The sequence below is a fragment of the Ruditapes philippinarum genome, unplaced genomic scaffold (assembly GCF_026571515.1).
Source record: "Ruditapes philippinarum isolate M1 unplaced genomic scaffold, ASM2657151v2 ctg1222_1_1_1_1, whole genome shotgun sequence".
Classification (NCBI taxonomy): Eukaryota; Metazoa; Mollusca; class Bivalvia; order Venerida; family Veneridae; genus Ruditapes; species Ruditapes philippinarum.
In genome coordinates, this window is record NW_026864020.1 from 158,153 (window position 1) to 172,972 (window position 14,820).

At 31.9% G+C, this 14,820-nt stretch overlaps 1 protein-coding gene across 1 annotated transcript; it reads right to left on the reverse strand.

Moving 5' to 3' along the window:
• Nucleotides 1-331: 331 nt before the first annotated feature.
• LOC132724126 (equilibrative nucleoside transporter 1-like) lies at nucleotides 332-13,668 on the reverse strand. Its single transcript, XM_060708937.1, has 15 exons — nucleotides 13,545-13,668; nucleotides 12,704-12,926; nucleotides 12,339-12,483; nucleotides 11,959-12,040; nucleotides 11,255-11,394; nucleotides 10,526-10,620; nucleotides 9,870-9,920; nucleotides 9,275-9,360; nucleotides 8,711-8,759; nucleotides 7,873-7,970; nucleotides 7,232-7,357; nucleotides 6,697-6,850; nucleotides 5,932-6,023; nucleotides 1,372-1,577; nucleotides 332-584 (listed from the first exon to the last, which is right to left on the reverse strand). The coding sequence occupies exons 2-15, from the start codon at nucleotides 12,849-12,851 to the stop codon at nucleotides 452-454; spliced, it is 1,605 nt and encodes a 534-aa protein (XP_060564920.1). The 5' UTR covers nucleotides 12,852-12,926; nucleotides 13,545-13,668; the 3' UTR covers nucleotides 332-451.
• Nucleotides 13,669-14,820: the final 1,152 nt, after the last annotated feature.

The window sequence follows — 14,820 nt, forward strand, 5'->3', positions numbered from 1 at the left end:
ATATTATTATATTATACATGTATCATATGCTTATCTAGTATGTTAAATAGCAGTAAATTTCTAGTCGTAAAATGTTGATGTACAACACTCTTTTGCCTAGTACTCGATGTATTTTTATTGTCAGTTTTTCCATTTTTTTCGCATTTTTCAAAAGCAAAATACGAAATGAGACATTTTACCGTCAAACGTTATAACCTTTTAAACTGGAGAGTTTAATTCAACGAATAGTGTGGTTATCTAGCTATTTATTAGAATAAATATATATCTTATAAATGGTTTGACGATATTCATTTACAATGTGTGTCTTCTGAAAGAAAATAAAACAAGAACAACACAAAAACGTACATTTATTCAGACTGGTTATTGCCGAACAAGTCTAAACCACATTATATAAAGTAATAACTTGAAGATGATGGGCAGTTGTTGTTTTTATATCCTTCCGAGTTCTGTTTTATCCTATTTCTGCTTTGGTTGTAACAAGTCTCTGTAACAATAATGACAGGTTTACACCGGAAGTGATTCCAAGAACGAGGAAGAACGCCATCATCATACCTGCTCTACCCATCATAGAAGGTTCCACTTCTCTAAATATACAGAAACATCGCATATATTAATAAAGTGTTCTGTAAAATAATTAAATCTAAAACAAAGATTTATAACTTTTCTAGAAATATCGGAGCATTAAAATTTTATTTAGGAAAGTAAAATGTACAACATATATGCAAAAGCTCTTCATTTTTCAAAATGAATACCAACAGTCTCACTATGAAAAAGCTGTCAAAAATGCAACCTGTGTTGCCTTTCAATTTGATAAACGATATGATCTCTTTAAAATGTTTCGAATCTATATACAAATAAATATATGCCAAACCACGGAAACGACAAATGAGTTAAATTAAAAATTACATAGACCATGTGCTAGTCTTTCTTTAAAATTTGATTATTATTATAATTTATTCTATCATTGGGACAGTAAATTCTTAAGTTGTAAAGATTCGTTTCAAAAGATCTTTTATACTGTTGGCATTGAAAGTTCTGCCTTTGCCATCAGAAAAGAGCCAGACCTGTAAATCATGATGTCTGTTTGTTTGGTTTTACGGCACACTAACACAGTATAGGTCATATTGCGCCGAAACAGGAAAGATGATTTGGCTAAACCTCGGGGTGTTACAAACTTCAAAGCAACACAGGGGTCAAACCTCACCTGCTAGGCTCAAGAGATGCATAGACTCCAGCTATAGTCGAACCAATTAAGTCGCCTCTTACGATCACGCAAGATTTTGAGAAGTAAAAATGAACGCATTTCTGGGGTATAATTGGCCATCCGGGGTTGATATAACAGTATCAAAGGAATGATAGGAGAGAACTTACTTTGGTCCATACATCATGGTAAGACTGCTATAGTAACCACTCGTGAATGCCATGACAACTCCCGCTATTATAAAAACCACGTCATTTTGTATATATACTGGGAACTTGCGCTCAAATCCGATTGGTTGGTAATTACAGAGTAGATATACTGGAATCAATATGAAAGCCCTCAGCACTATAGGAATCCAGACACGATTGGGACCAGGCTGAAAAAAAACTTTTAAATACAGTATACGGTCCATCCGTTCTGAGTTCTGATTGGTATTAAAGGAATGGCGGCAATTCGTTCAGAAATATAAACAGTTTAACAGTTTATTGAAAATGCTGGGCCTCATAGAGGCATCAGTCACATATACAATAATATATACATATAGTATGACATATATAGAGATATCCACGAAATATGCTGATGTATTACATGGCAAATATAAATCAAAAATGAAAGTGTTACATTATGAAAATAAGCTTAGTTATCAGTTACTTAAATGCTGAAATAATTTTTTTACAGAATACTGCAAGTTTTAACAATATACTCCTATCTGTGCTATTCATTAACATAGAAAACTTGATTGAATTAACATTAGTACTATACTCTCTAGTAATATATTTTTTTCTATCAGTATTAAAGAATTGACAATTAAATAAATAATGATATTCATCACCAAGTGAGCTATTATTGCATAAATTACACACTCTTAATTCTCTTGGTGTATTACAAAATCTACCAGACTCAATAGGCATTTTATGGTTTATACATCTAAAGCGCAATAGTACCAAAGCTAAATGAGATGGTAAAATATCTAAAAACTTTTCAAATCTGAATTCACTTTTGTACATTCTATAATTCAGACATTTACTTGATTGTGACATTTCACTATGCCAATTTTGAATGAACTGATCTTTCAGTCTATTTTTAACAATTTTCTTAAACAATGGAAGAGAAGTGGCAACATTATTAATCCAAAAATTTGATAAACCAGTGAATCTAGTAATTTACAAACAACTATTCATCCATGGGAGTTTCAACACATTTCTACAATACAAAGAGTGTGACATATCATACAATATATGGCTTATTGATTCCTGTTTGCTACTTAAAATCTTATTCCAAAAGCACAAAAACTCTACTTTTTATATGAATAGATAAAGGTTATATCCCTAAATCTCCATAAAGCATACAATTTGGAGTACTTTGTTTCAAATTTAATATGAGTTTATAAAAATTTTAATTGAAATCTATCAATGATATTCACATTTTCAATTCCCCACACTTCGCTACCATATAACAATATAGGTGCTACCATGCTATCAAATAAATGAATTTGCATACTGATAGGCAAATCGAATTTTCTAGCCTTAACTATAATTGAAAACATAGCCTTCCTTGCCTGTTCTAATAAATGATTCTTTGTTTTAGCAAATTTACCATTATAAGAGAACTTAACACCCAGATATGAAAAATCATCAACAATTTCTAGCAAATTACCTTCAAAACTAAAGGCTGGAATTACATAAACCTCTTTTACTTTTACAAAAAACAACAATTTTAGTTTTACTAGGATTAACTTGTAAATGCCATAATTGACAATAATTTGACATTGCATCTAGTGCTTTTTGCAGTTCTTCAGCAGATTCAGCAAATATAACAGTGTCATCAGCATATAAAAGAATATACAATTTAAAATACATTTCAACATCAGAATCACTCAGGGTATCATTTACAATGTTTGATAGTAGATCCAGACCATTAAAATGTTGTGACAGGAAATAGTTTAAATCATTTAAAAATAAAGAAAACAATATGGGAGATAAATTTTCACCCTGACGAACGCCTGTATGACTTGTAAAAAATCCGACATATGACTAAAAGAATTAATTTTAACACAAGATTTAGCTTGTAAATACATGTTATAAATGATCTTTATACATTTACCATCAACATTATTGCTAATTAATTTCTGCCAAAGTGCAGTTCTATTTATGCTATCAAAAAGCCTTTCTATAATCAATAAAAGAACAATATAACTTTTTACCTTTAGACAGATATAAATCAATCAAAGTTTTCAGAGAAAATATATGATCAGTAGTGCTATACTTTTTCCTAAATCCAGCTTGTTCTTCACAGAGAATATTATTACTTTCTAAAAAATTATTGAGTCTAGAGTTAAGAACATTTGTGAAAAGTTTCCCAAAACAACTAAGTATAGTAATTCCCCTATAATTATCTGGATCGTCTATGTTACCCTTGTTTTTTGTATATTGGTAAAATAATCCCTTTACTCCAAACTTCAGGAAAAATTCCAGAATCTAAAATAATATTAAACAAATAACAAAACACATCAAACATGCTGTCGGGTACATTCTTCAGATATTCATTCAATACATGATCAAAGGAAGATGATGCTTTATTGTTTTTCAGTGAAATAGTAGCTTTACGTATTTCTAATACAGTAAATGGTTTATCTAAATCAGAGTTATTTGACGAGACATTAGTTATATTAAAGTCATCAATGTCAACTTGAGTGTCAACCTCATTCAATTTACTAAAATGATCAAAAAAAGCCTCAGTTGTTACTTTGTTAATAACTTCCTTCCGATCACCTGAATATTTGTTCAATAGACTCCAATAAGATCTAGGATCTTTATTTTTTAAACCTTTAATTTTATCAACAATGCTTTTCTGATATGCTCTAAACTTTTTCTTAACTTCTTTTTTTATACTGTCGGCTACTACAAACTAAACTATCTTTATTTTCTGCAGTAGGGTTCTTGCTATACATGTTTTTATAATTCATATATTGAATACGAGCATTTTTACAATCACTATCAAACCAAATTTTATTGTTTTTCTTAGACTTCCTATGATTAACATTTTTCTTTATAAGATCACAACTTACAGCTGCATCGGTTAAAATACCAGACACTTTACGGTCAAATGATTAACAACATTTACATCAAAATGACGATTTTCACAAACCTCTTTAAGCTCATCCAATAAATTTGATACAGCTGTGCTATCGAACTTATGCTTATAACTAGCACTTAAATTAGAACTCCACACAGGCCTATAACAAACATCATCTTTAGATTTGATACTTGCATCCATAACATTACAATCTGGTATAATGTTCAAGTTAAAACAAAATTCCAATGCACAATGCACATCAGATAAAATTGGATCAAATTGCAAAACATTAAAATATGTTATACAAGGGAACAAATTCCTGACATAAGCAAATAATCAATCAAGCTACCATTACCTTTATTACATGTGTTTTCTACCAATATATGCATCATTACCACATCTACCATTACCAATAAAGATATTTGCAGATTTACACAACTGAATAAGTCTCTGGCCATAATTATTACATTTGCTGTCACAAGAAAAACGTTCAACAGGGAAACCAAGTTCATCAAGGTTATTCATAACTATATGTTGCATGGTAATATCATCAAAATTTTCAATTAATTACATACTTATCAAAGTCAACAAAATCACTCAAGGAACCAGTTCTTGCATTGAAATCACCAAAAATACAGAATAAACAGTTTGCAAATTTGATTTTCAAATCAATAATACAACTTTCTAAGCTATCAAATAATTCAAGAGAGCTATAATGAGATCCTTCAGGAGGAATATAAACATTTCCAAAGATGACATCAGAATCTTTGCATTTTAAAAATAAAAAAATCTCAGAGCTACAATCTAACACAGTTAACTTTGTGGATAAAGATTTCTTGATAAAAACTCCCACTCCCCCCGATTTATTACGGCATTTAGCAATGCACAATAATCAGTTCCGCCCTGGAAAACGTTATTGTACGGAATACGTTATTGTACGGAATACGTTATTGTACGGAATACGTTAATGTACGGAATACGATACTGTACGGAATACGTTATTGGACGGAATACGTTATTATACGGAATACGTTACTGTATGGAATACGTTATTGTACGGAATACGTTATTGTACGTACATTTCACAAGTAAACGCTATACTATAATTTTCCTACTCGATCAGGTTACAGAACGATTGAGATACATATATACGAGTAATAACAATCAATATGTCAAAATTCTAGTAACAATTCATTGTTGAACTGTATGTTGCTCATGGTTGAATAACATGATGGGCCTGAATTATTCTAATTACGTTTGACACGCACTCGCATGTGCATAGCTAGAATGCGAAAACATTATATACATGCATATATATTGTTTTGTAATATTCTATACTATAATTATACACAAATATAAAACATTGTTTCATAAGTAACTTGTTATTATACTTTATTTAAAACTACAATAAGCAATATTCTTTTGTAACAATATCTATAAATTCTTTATTAGTATTAAAAATTCTTCTTCTCCATTCAACGGTTCATTCCAATTTCTGTGTACACTCTATTTCTATTAACATCACTTGCGAAACGAAAAGGAAGTTTATTAGATTCCCACCGTACATAAAACAAAGTACGCCAGTACAATTATTTTTTTTTTAGACTTTAAGATAATATTTTTTAAAGCACGGTATACCCTATTGAGCTACCCACCCATTTGATCCATTCTGATGTAAGATTTCCAAGACATGCAAACAGATTAAAGCTGAGGAATGTAAATATAGATGTCCAATAGCCTTTCATTTCTGTAGAAAAACAAAACACAAACAGAACTGAATATTTCAAAAATCTTCAAATTACATCATACTGGGAATTTGGATAATAAAATGTTAACTATGAGAAAGTGGCAATGAAATATGCAGTACAATGTGTAATTGTGTAATCAGTTTTTCCAGAAGTTATTTTAGTTTTATTGTGTATGAAGCGATCAGCTAATAGACACACGTTCCAATCCGTTACTGGAACCAACCATTGCAATGTGTATTCGATAAATATGAAGACTTATGTTTAATCTCATATATGTTTTGGCCTACTGTGGTATTAAATATCCGTAATTTATCGCAATTAAGAATTTCTGACAACACAAAGCGATTTTGTTAATATTTATCAGTATAAACAATAATTATGTGTGTCTTGATGCGTACATAATATGCATTATTATATTTTGTTATCCATAGCCGAAGATACATCGCATGCACCTTATGGCTTACATAAAATATTGAACAATTAATATATGCCAGCATCATGTTGAATTAAATACAAGTCTATAAGTTAAATTGGTTTGGAAATGAAATAGAAATGTTTGCAATTGTCTGGAAAATACTCTTGTAACTAAGAATTATGAGGGTACCTGAAAGTTATATGTTAAATGTGTTAAAATTTATATTTAGGTATGTAAGTAACATAGTTTTATCATACCAAATTCTTCACTGAAAGTTATAGTTTGTTCAGTCTCTGTCCCATTGTCGTTAACAAATGTTTGTCTGACCATCTTAACATTGCTTTGTATTGCCGGAAATAACATAAGCGATACACAAAACGTACACCATACTCCGAATAACTGAAGTTTTATCTACAAAACGAAATGAAATTGAATTTTATGCAAAACGTATGAAAAAAAATCGAATGCAGAGATCAGGTCTATAAACAGGAAATAATAGTATTCGGGAGAAGATAACATAAGTTACACTTGTCAAGCCCCTTAATTAACATCGATTTCATCCGTGCCGTCTGCATTGTTCGTCATTCAGTCAGTAGATATTTTGTCTAAAAATGAAAAATGGATTAGTCCAGATTAAAAGATGGACAAGTCTTTTAAATATATAGGTAAGGGATAAAGTTTTATTTATACGTTATATCCACTAACCGTGCAGTGTTCAAAGGCCGAGTTGCTCTGTCCTGTTAATCTTTAGTAATAAATGCATCAAAAGTAAATAATAAGCCAAACACATACCTTCTTTATAACTACCCCATACGTTTTGCAAGAATCAATAAATGCGTTAAGATAATCGCCACAAAGCATTTTCTTGTCTTCATCTTTTGAACCGTGCACTTTGTTCATGAAGTACTGGTAATATTTCTGAAATAAATTTAAAACAAAAGTGTTAAATTGTTCATGTACTTTGTTCAGGATATAATGGATAATTTTTTTTAATCAAAACTAAATATCCAAATGAGCCGCGCCATGACAAAACCAACATAATGGGTTTGCGACCAGCATGGATCCAGACCAGCCTGCGCATCCGCGCAGTCTGATCAGGGTCCATGCTGTTCGCTTACAAACCCTATAACAAGTAGAGAAACTGATAGCAAACAGCATGGATCCTGATCAGACTGCGTGGCTCAAATGCTATATCTATTTATTACAATACAAATAAGTGTGTACAAAGAAAAGAGGCTCGTCGTATAAAAAATCTACAAGTCTACTTGTTTTCTAGGCAACAGCTTATACGCAAAACTATCAAAGAATTTATCAAGTTCAAAAAGGGATTGAAAAGATGGTATTAACTACTGGCATGGATTCTAAAATCGTTAAAATGCAGATTTACATGTACAATAATGATGAATAATGAATTGTAAATTTAAGAAACGTACTGTGAGCGGGAGTAAAAAGTAACAGTCAAACGCTACTAAGAGGATGATTATAGCGACGATAAAATAGTACACAGCAGCTGTTCTGGGGTTCGGTGATCCTGCAAGTCAACCAACCAGTTATGTAAATGCTATAAAATAATACGAACTGAAAAAGTAAAAATGCTTTAAAAAAACTACTAACGAATTCGGTGTAAATGCTATAGGAGATCCTAGATTTGCAGTGAAAAATTAAGTAGTTTAATGACAATTTTAAAGGTGGTGTGGAAGTTATAATTTGATAAATATTTTAGTTCTAGTAAAACAGATTTAGAAACGTATATATAATTATAAATATATATTGATATATTAGTTCTAGAAAAATAGCGCAAAATCAAATGATCAAATGTAATCAATAAATATAAGAGTAATTCTATATAAGTAGTACAAAAGTTGTATAAAAGTGATAAAGTACATGCATGTCGCGTTAACGCTATGAAAAGTCACACTTTTTTAAAGGCGGCCTTCAGCTTTTATTTTCAGTTGAAAAAAACAATTCTGTCCGCTTTACTAATTCAAATATAAAGAGCGACCGACATATCAGATGTATCGAGTAGTTTCCTTATTATTGTTTATGTATTTCATCTTGCGGCAAATTTTATTTTTCACCCTAATTCTTTTGATTTCACAATTATATGAAACGATTTATCTAACAATAACAAAGTAAATCGGCCAATTTAAGCAAACGTAATGTGGAAGATGACTTGTTATCACTCGTACTAAATAAGCTAAATAATGAAACATCAAATCATCACCTTAATTGGTAATATATAAAGAGATCAATATTAGATGATGAATGTACCTGCTATTGACAAAATATTAATCACTGAAGTAAACACTCCACTGAGATTCTGAAAACAGATAAAAAAAATCCAGTTTTACAAGTTTTAAAATATAAATTTTGCTTATTAATAATTTCATAATGTACAAACATATGAAAATGAACCCTTCTTATTTTATACGCTCGTAGGGATGTGCCATTTATTGAAATTGTTGGTTTAGCGTTATTTACTAATCATAATCTTATCATTTTCGTCCTTTCTGCATTTGGCATCATTTGAAACAAAAATCAATCTGCGTTCATCATGTTTATTTATTCCCTTCTTTTTGTATATTTGGCATCATTTTAAACAAAAATCAATCTGCGTTTATCATGTTTATGTAATCTCTCCCCCCTCTGTATTTGGCATCATTTTTAACAAAAATCAATCTGCGTGTTTATTCAATCCCAACTTTTTGTATTTGGCATTATTTCAAACAAAAATCAATCTGCGTTTATAATGTTTATGTAATCTCTCTATCCCCCTCTGTATTTGGCATCATTTTAAACAAAAATCAATCTGCATGAAATTGATAGATATCTCACCGATCCTAAAACAATAGCGTTGGTATATTTCATCGGTAGAATAGCTGCCATACCAAATGTTATGTTCTGATACACGCCACCACAACCTTAATAAATAAACATATATGGATACTTTCATAATACTATGATAAATGAATAAATATGTGTGTAAATGTCATCTACTACTATGCTGTCAATATAGAAAAAGGATCAACAGAGTTTATTATGCAACGGTCTATCCTTATCATGGCGCTTCCTAAGCACCTTAGCACCGGCTAAAGCAAGACCAGGAGTCAAAACCATCCCACTTGATTAAACTCAGGGATGCATAGACTCCAATTATTTAAATCCATTAGGTCGCCTCATACAATCACGCGGGGTTAAACGGTGGATGCAATTCTGATGCCTATCAACCCGTAAAGGCAACCCCTCCACCACAAGGGACTTCTAGTGATTAAAGCGAAACGATTGTGCCCAAAACGACAAAACATGACCTGATCTATGTATAAAGGTATAATAAGAGCTCAGACCATGGCAAAATATATTTATTTATAATAAGAAACGAGCTAATCATTAGTTAACTGTCTAGCGCATTTGTTGAACATTTTATACTTACAATTCAAGAGTGACGCTGATGCAAGAGTAAGACCAAAGAAAATAAGTGGGACTGAAAACAAATTATTATGTATGTATAGTAACATCATATAAAATATCTTTGTAGGCAAAAGAATAACATGTAGATAAATATGCTAGTAGACAAGTAAAAGACTAAAATACGTTTTTATTAATTTCATAAATAGTGTTTTCATTGTAATTATTACTGTCAACATCATCATTGCGATTACCATTATCACCCTCATCATTGCCATTGCAATCATTATCATCAGCATCCCCATCATCATCATCATCCCCATCATCGCCACCAGTGCCATCATCATCATCATCATTATTATTATCATTACATTGTTCTCCTCGTCAACATCATTATCATACCAACAATTTAGCTTTAAAATAACTATTTTAAACACATGAGCCGCGTCACGACAAAACCAACATAGTGGGTTTGCGACCAGCATGGAACCAGACTAGCCTGCGAATCCGCTTACCAACTCTATTACAAGTGGAGAAACTGACAGCGAACAGCATAGATCCTGATCAGACTGCGCGGGTGCAAACGCACTATGTTGGTTTTGTCATGGCGCGGCTCACATTATTGTACATTGAAAAATAAATTATTATTATAAATTTTTTAACTAATAATTGTACGCTTACTTCCGGATGTGTCAACCATTGCAAGAATCACCGTAAATATGAAGATCATAACCATAGAAAACAAGGCAATAGCAACCCTTGTTGTTGAAGCCTTTCTGTAATGACAGAACATTTGGATTTTCATCATGTAAGAGATATATATAGACTGCCAATTACTACTAGGTGAAATAGAATAGCATGGCTATGCACATGCCAATTCGGCCTTGTTCTTAGGTATTTGTGAAAGATTGCGCATTTTCGTTTACTGGCCTGGCTTTTTTGAATTTTGTTGTTTATGCAAATAACATCTGTGTATCAATCAATACCAAGGCAAAAATATATGCCATCACCGTACGGAAGAATTTTAGATAAGTTTTAATGACGAAAATGTGTTGGAAAAAAATACCCTGAAAGGTAGGTAAAATTTGTTTTGGCTTATTTGTAAATATATATATCATTATACAATTCCAGATGAATAATGGAACTTCTTTTGGCTCAGAATTTCAGCATTGAACAAGTCTGGACATTGGACACAAAAAGAAAGCTTTACTCAAGAAGTGTTTGAGATTTGATATGCATGTACACAAAGAAAAAATCAACAGTGTGGTCAAAACATTCATATTCAATTTTGGAATGTACATGTATAAGCTAGCAATGATTCGGTTTGGAAACTGTCTCTATTTATAAAATTGAAATAAACGAAGTATTCATTTATAACCTATCTGATTGTGTTATAACATATGAAATTACCCTCCAAACTGGAAAAAAGTGTTTCCACAGCTGACCACTGCAGACGACACCTGTGATACGATACCCAAGTAAAACATAAACTCGGAACGATATACTGCGTCTCTGCTGGTGGGCGTGTTTAATTTGTAGTCTTCAAAATACTGAAATCCAGTAATCAAAACACAACACAATTACTTATATTTACAATAAAAAGTTTTTTATCAGTTTGAATAATCGATTACTTTATTTACTAAGAAAATTTTATTGGAACCATTTCTTATTAGAGTTTTATTTTGCACAAAACACAAGTTTGGTGCAAATGCAACAAAAGGTGAAAATTATTTTATTTAATTGTATATCGTTTTTGCAGTTATATAAACATGCTCCTCCCTGGCATTGCTAAACGATTTCAGTTATAAACATTCCCTGCCATTGTCTAAAATTGTCTATCGGTTTTGCAGTCATATAAACATGTTCTATGGCAGTGCTTTCCGATTTTCAGTTATAAACATGCTCCCTGTCATTGTCTACCGATATTACAGTTGGAAGCATATTCCAATGTATGAATTACCGTTTTTGCAGTTATAAACATGTTCCTTATCATGACTTAGGAAGTTAAAAACATGTTCCTTGTCATGACGTACCGCTATTTTCAGCTGCAAACATGTTATTAGGCATAACTTACCGATGTTTCAGCTGACAACATGTTCCCAGGTATTACTTACCGATTTTGCAGTAATAAACATGTTCCATGGCATTAGGATACCCACTCCATGAATAAGGAAAATTCCAAACACAATTCTGTATCTACGTAATGTAAATATGTCATTATGTTACTTTGGGTGATTCAAATAAGGAAAAACTAATCAGCATTTTGGTAAGAAAAGATGGCATAAAGTATATACAAAAATGTACTACATCATGACGAACTAGCGACAACTCTACAGTTATTTTTGTTCGATTAAAATATTTTTTATATCATCATAATCTTGAATGAATTATTACCGCCGATAATACGAAAAGAGTTCAAAACATTTTTTTTATTCAATAAAGCATATTAAACTAGAAATCTTTTTTTTTCAATTTAAGATGAGTGTATATAAACCTGTCAGGCGGTGGTTGGTCGAGTTCTTGCTGTTCTGTATTGTATAATTCACGACTTTTGTTAACAGACTCTAAGCCGGGATCAAGTTTTACCACGTCCGAATATGTTGGAATAAACTTTTTCTTCTCATCTGGGGTTCCAAATTCTGTGTAAATTATTCAACAAATTATTATAAATTTAAATGATGGACGAGATGGACAAGAATATTGTTTGCCCTTAAAAAGCGCTTGAATATTCTTGTGTTTTTCGTAGGAAAAGAAAAATCACAAACTTATTTATATTGTCATAAAAGAACAAGACGCAAATATTGTCAAATGCAAACGTACAATGTGATTTAAAAATAATTTAAATACTAATTAAAATACCTTTATGATTAATGGCATTATTCTCAGAAGTGTTGGGTTTGTTGCGTCGTGTTGTATAGGACAGGAGCTGTATACCACTGTCGTCTGGTGGATACGAATCTATCACACCATTGTTCGTACGACTGTCATGCTGGTAGTTCGTCGTCATGGTTTAACGTTTTTCTTATGTTTTTTTTTTGTTTGTTTTGTTTTGTCTTGTGTTATGTTTTTATTCTTGCTATATCTATAAAAAGATGAGGACACTGTTAAAATGCAATACTGGTCTCCTCTAAATAACGATCGATTTTTTCATGAATAAAAATTACAATTATAGTTATTGAATCATCCTTATCACATATTTCGTCAAATTTCTCCAACCGGCTTTCCTGGATAACTAACCAGTTATTACCAATTTCTCCGCAAATGGCCGACCTGGATAACTAACCAGTTATTATTACCAATTTCTCCGCAAATGGCCGACCTGGATAACTAACCAGTTATTATTACCAATTCCTCCGCAACTGACCGACCTGGATAACTAACCAGTTATTACCAATTTCTCCGCAAATGACCGACCTGGATAACTAACCATGTATTACCAATTTCTCCGCAATTGACCGACTATTAATTCCACATGATTTCTAAATCAGCGGTCAGTGAAAAATGACCGTTAAACTTAAATGCCAGAGACCAATTTTCAAATAGAAAGTTCGCCACGCCCGAGACCACTGGATCACTAATCCGTGGCTTAATCCCTTTTAAGCTTAGCGGTCGGCCTCCGTGCTATTTTTAGGATTACATATATATTTAGTTATGGAGTGATTAGTATTAAAACATGATGTGTTAAAAAAGTTCTACTTACATTCATTTTCTCTTATCTTCAACTCAAAAAACAGCAAATATACATCTTATTTTAATACACATATAAAACTCCTTACATACATACGTTAATGCAAACTTTATTTACTTTGAGTTAATATATGTAGATGCTATCGTGATACATTTAATGATAAAGATTAACAGATTGCGTTTGACCTAAAACTGTCTTGTCAAGCACATGTAGGAAACGAGAAATGACAATAAAATATTAATAAAACACAGATGAAATAAATAATAAGTTGACTTTTCACTTTAGTTTTGGACATTATTTGATAAAGAGCGATTATTAGTAACTGCGGTATCCTGGTCGCATTATTATCAATGTTGCCAGTCGTGTTAGACTAGATATATATAGTTGACATTTTGCTAGTGACATCAAGACAAGGTGACATGACAACTCATACTGCATTACAGTGTTGTGAATACAGCTGTATGTGCTAGTTGATGGGTTACGGAAACATGTTTATTTAAAGCAGCATGCCTCCAGATTCATGCTAATTTTCATGATATTTCTTAAATGTATTTAAAAGTAAAATACATTTGTATAGTGAAGTAAAGGAAGAAAATGAATGACATATTGCTAACGGCACAAACAATTCACGTATATTACCAAAAAGAGAGGTCGAAATATGCAAAATAGCCCTTACTGCGTTAGCCAAGCAGTAGAAACATGGTGATAAATACTTTCTGGGAAAGACAGATACACAAGTTTCGGTCCAAGTTACTACAAAATCAGTCATTATGGCTTATCTGGAAACATGCAACTTTAAATTATGTAAATACTTTCAGTGTTAATACTGACTTATACATGTGTATGTATACCTCCTATACCCCTTGAAGGATTTTCCTCAAACTTGGCTCAAATGTTCATTTGAACAACAAGGCAATGTACAAAACCCTTGATGCCACTGTGCAAGGTCAAGGCCACAAGTCATGTAATTACGGGCTGCAAACCTCAAAATAAACTGCCCAATGAAAAATACAAAAGGTTCCTTACTGGCTTATAACAACATCACGTAAAAATTAATTTTATCCCATTACTTCATATAGGCGTCTTGTCATCCTCCCACAAATAGTGAAAAAATGCCCTATTTAGACCACAGACACTTGTTTTCGTTTGGGAAATGATGTTAAGAGTGATCACATTTTTGGCGCCATCCCCTATAAAATAGATGCATCAAGGGGGTGCCAGAGGGGTTGTGCCTTGAGGGTTAGAAGAGGGGAAGAAACCCCCTCGTCTACAAGAATATTTTTTGGAC

Excerpts from the sequence above, each read along its gene's own strand:
- LOC132724126 (XM_060708937.1), bottom strand. The coding sequence starts at position 12,851 with ATGACGACGAACTACCAGCATGACAGTCGTACGAACAATGGTGTGATA. Across the intron at positions 9,361-9,869 it reads ATCAGCGTCACTCTTGAATT|GTTGTGGTGGCGTGTATCAG; the intron begins GTAAGTATAAAA and ends TTATTTATTAAG. Across the intron at positions 1,578-5,931 it reads CATCAGAATGGATCAAATGG|CCTGGTCCCAATCGTGTCTG; the intron begins GTGGGTAGCTCA and ends GTTTTTTTTCAG.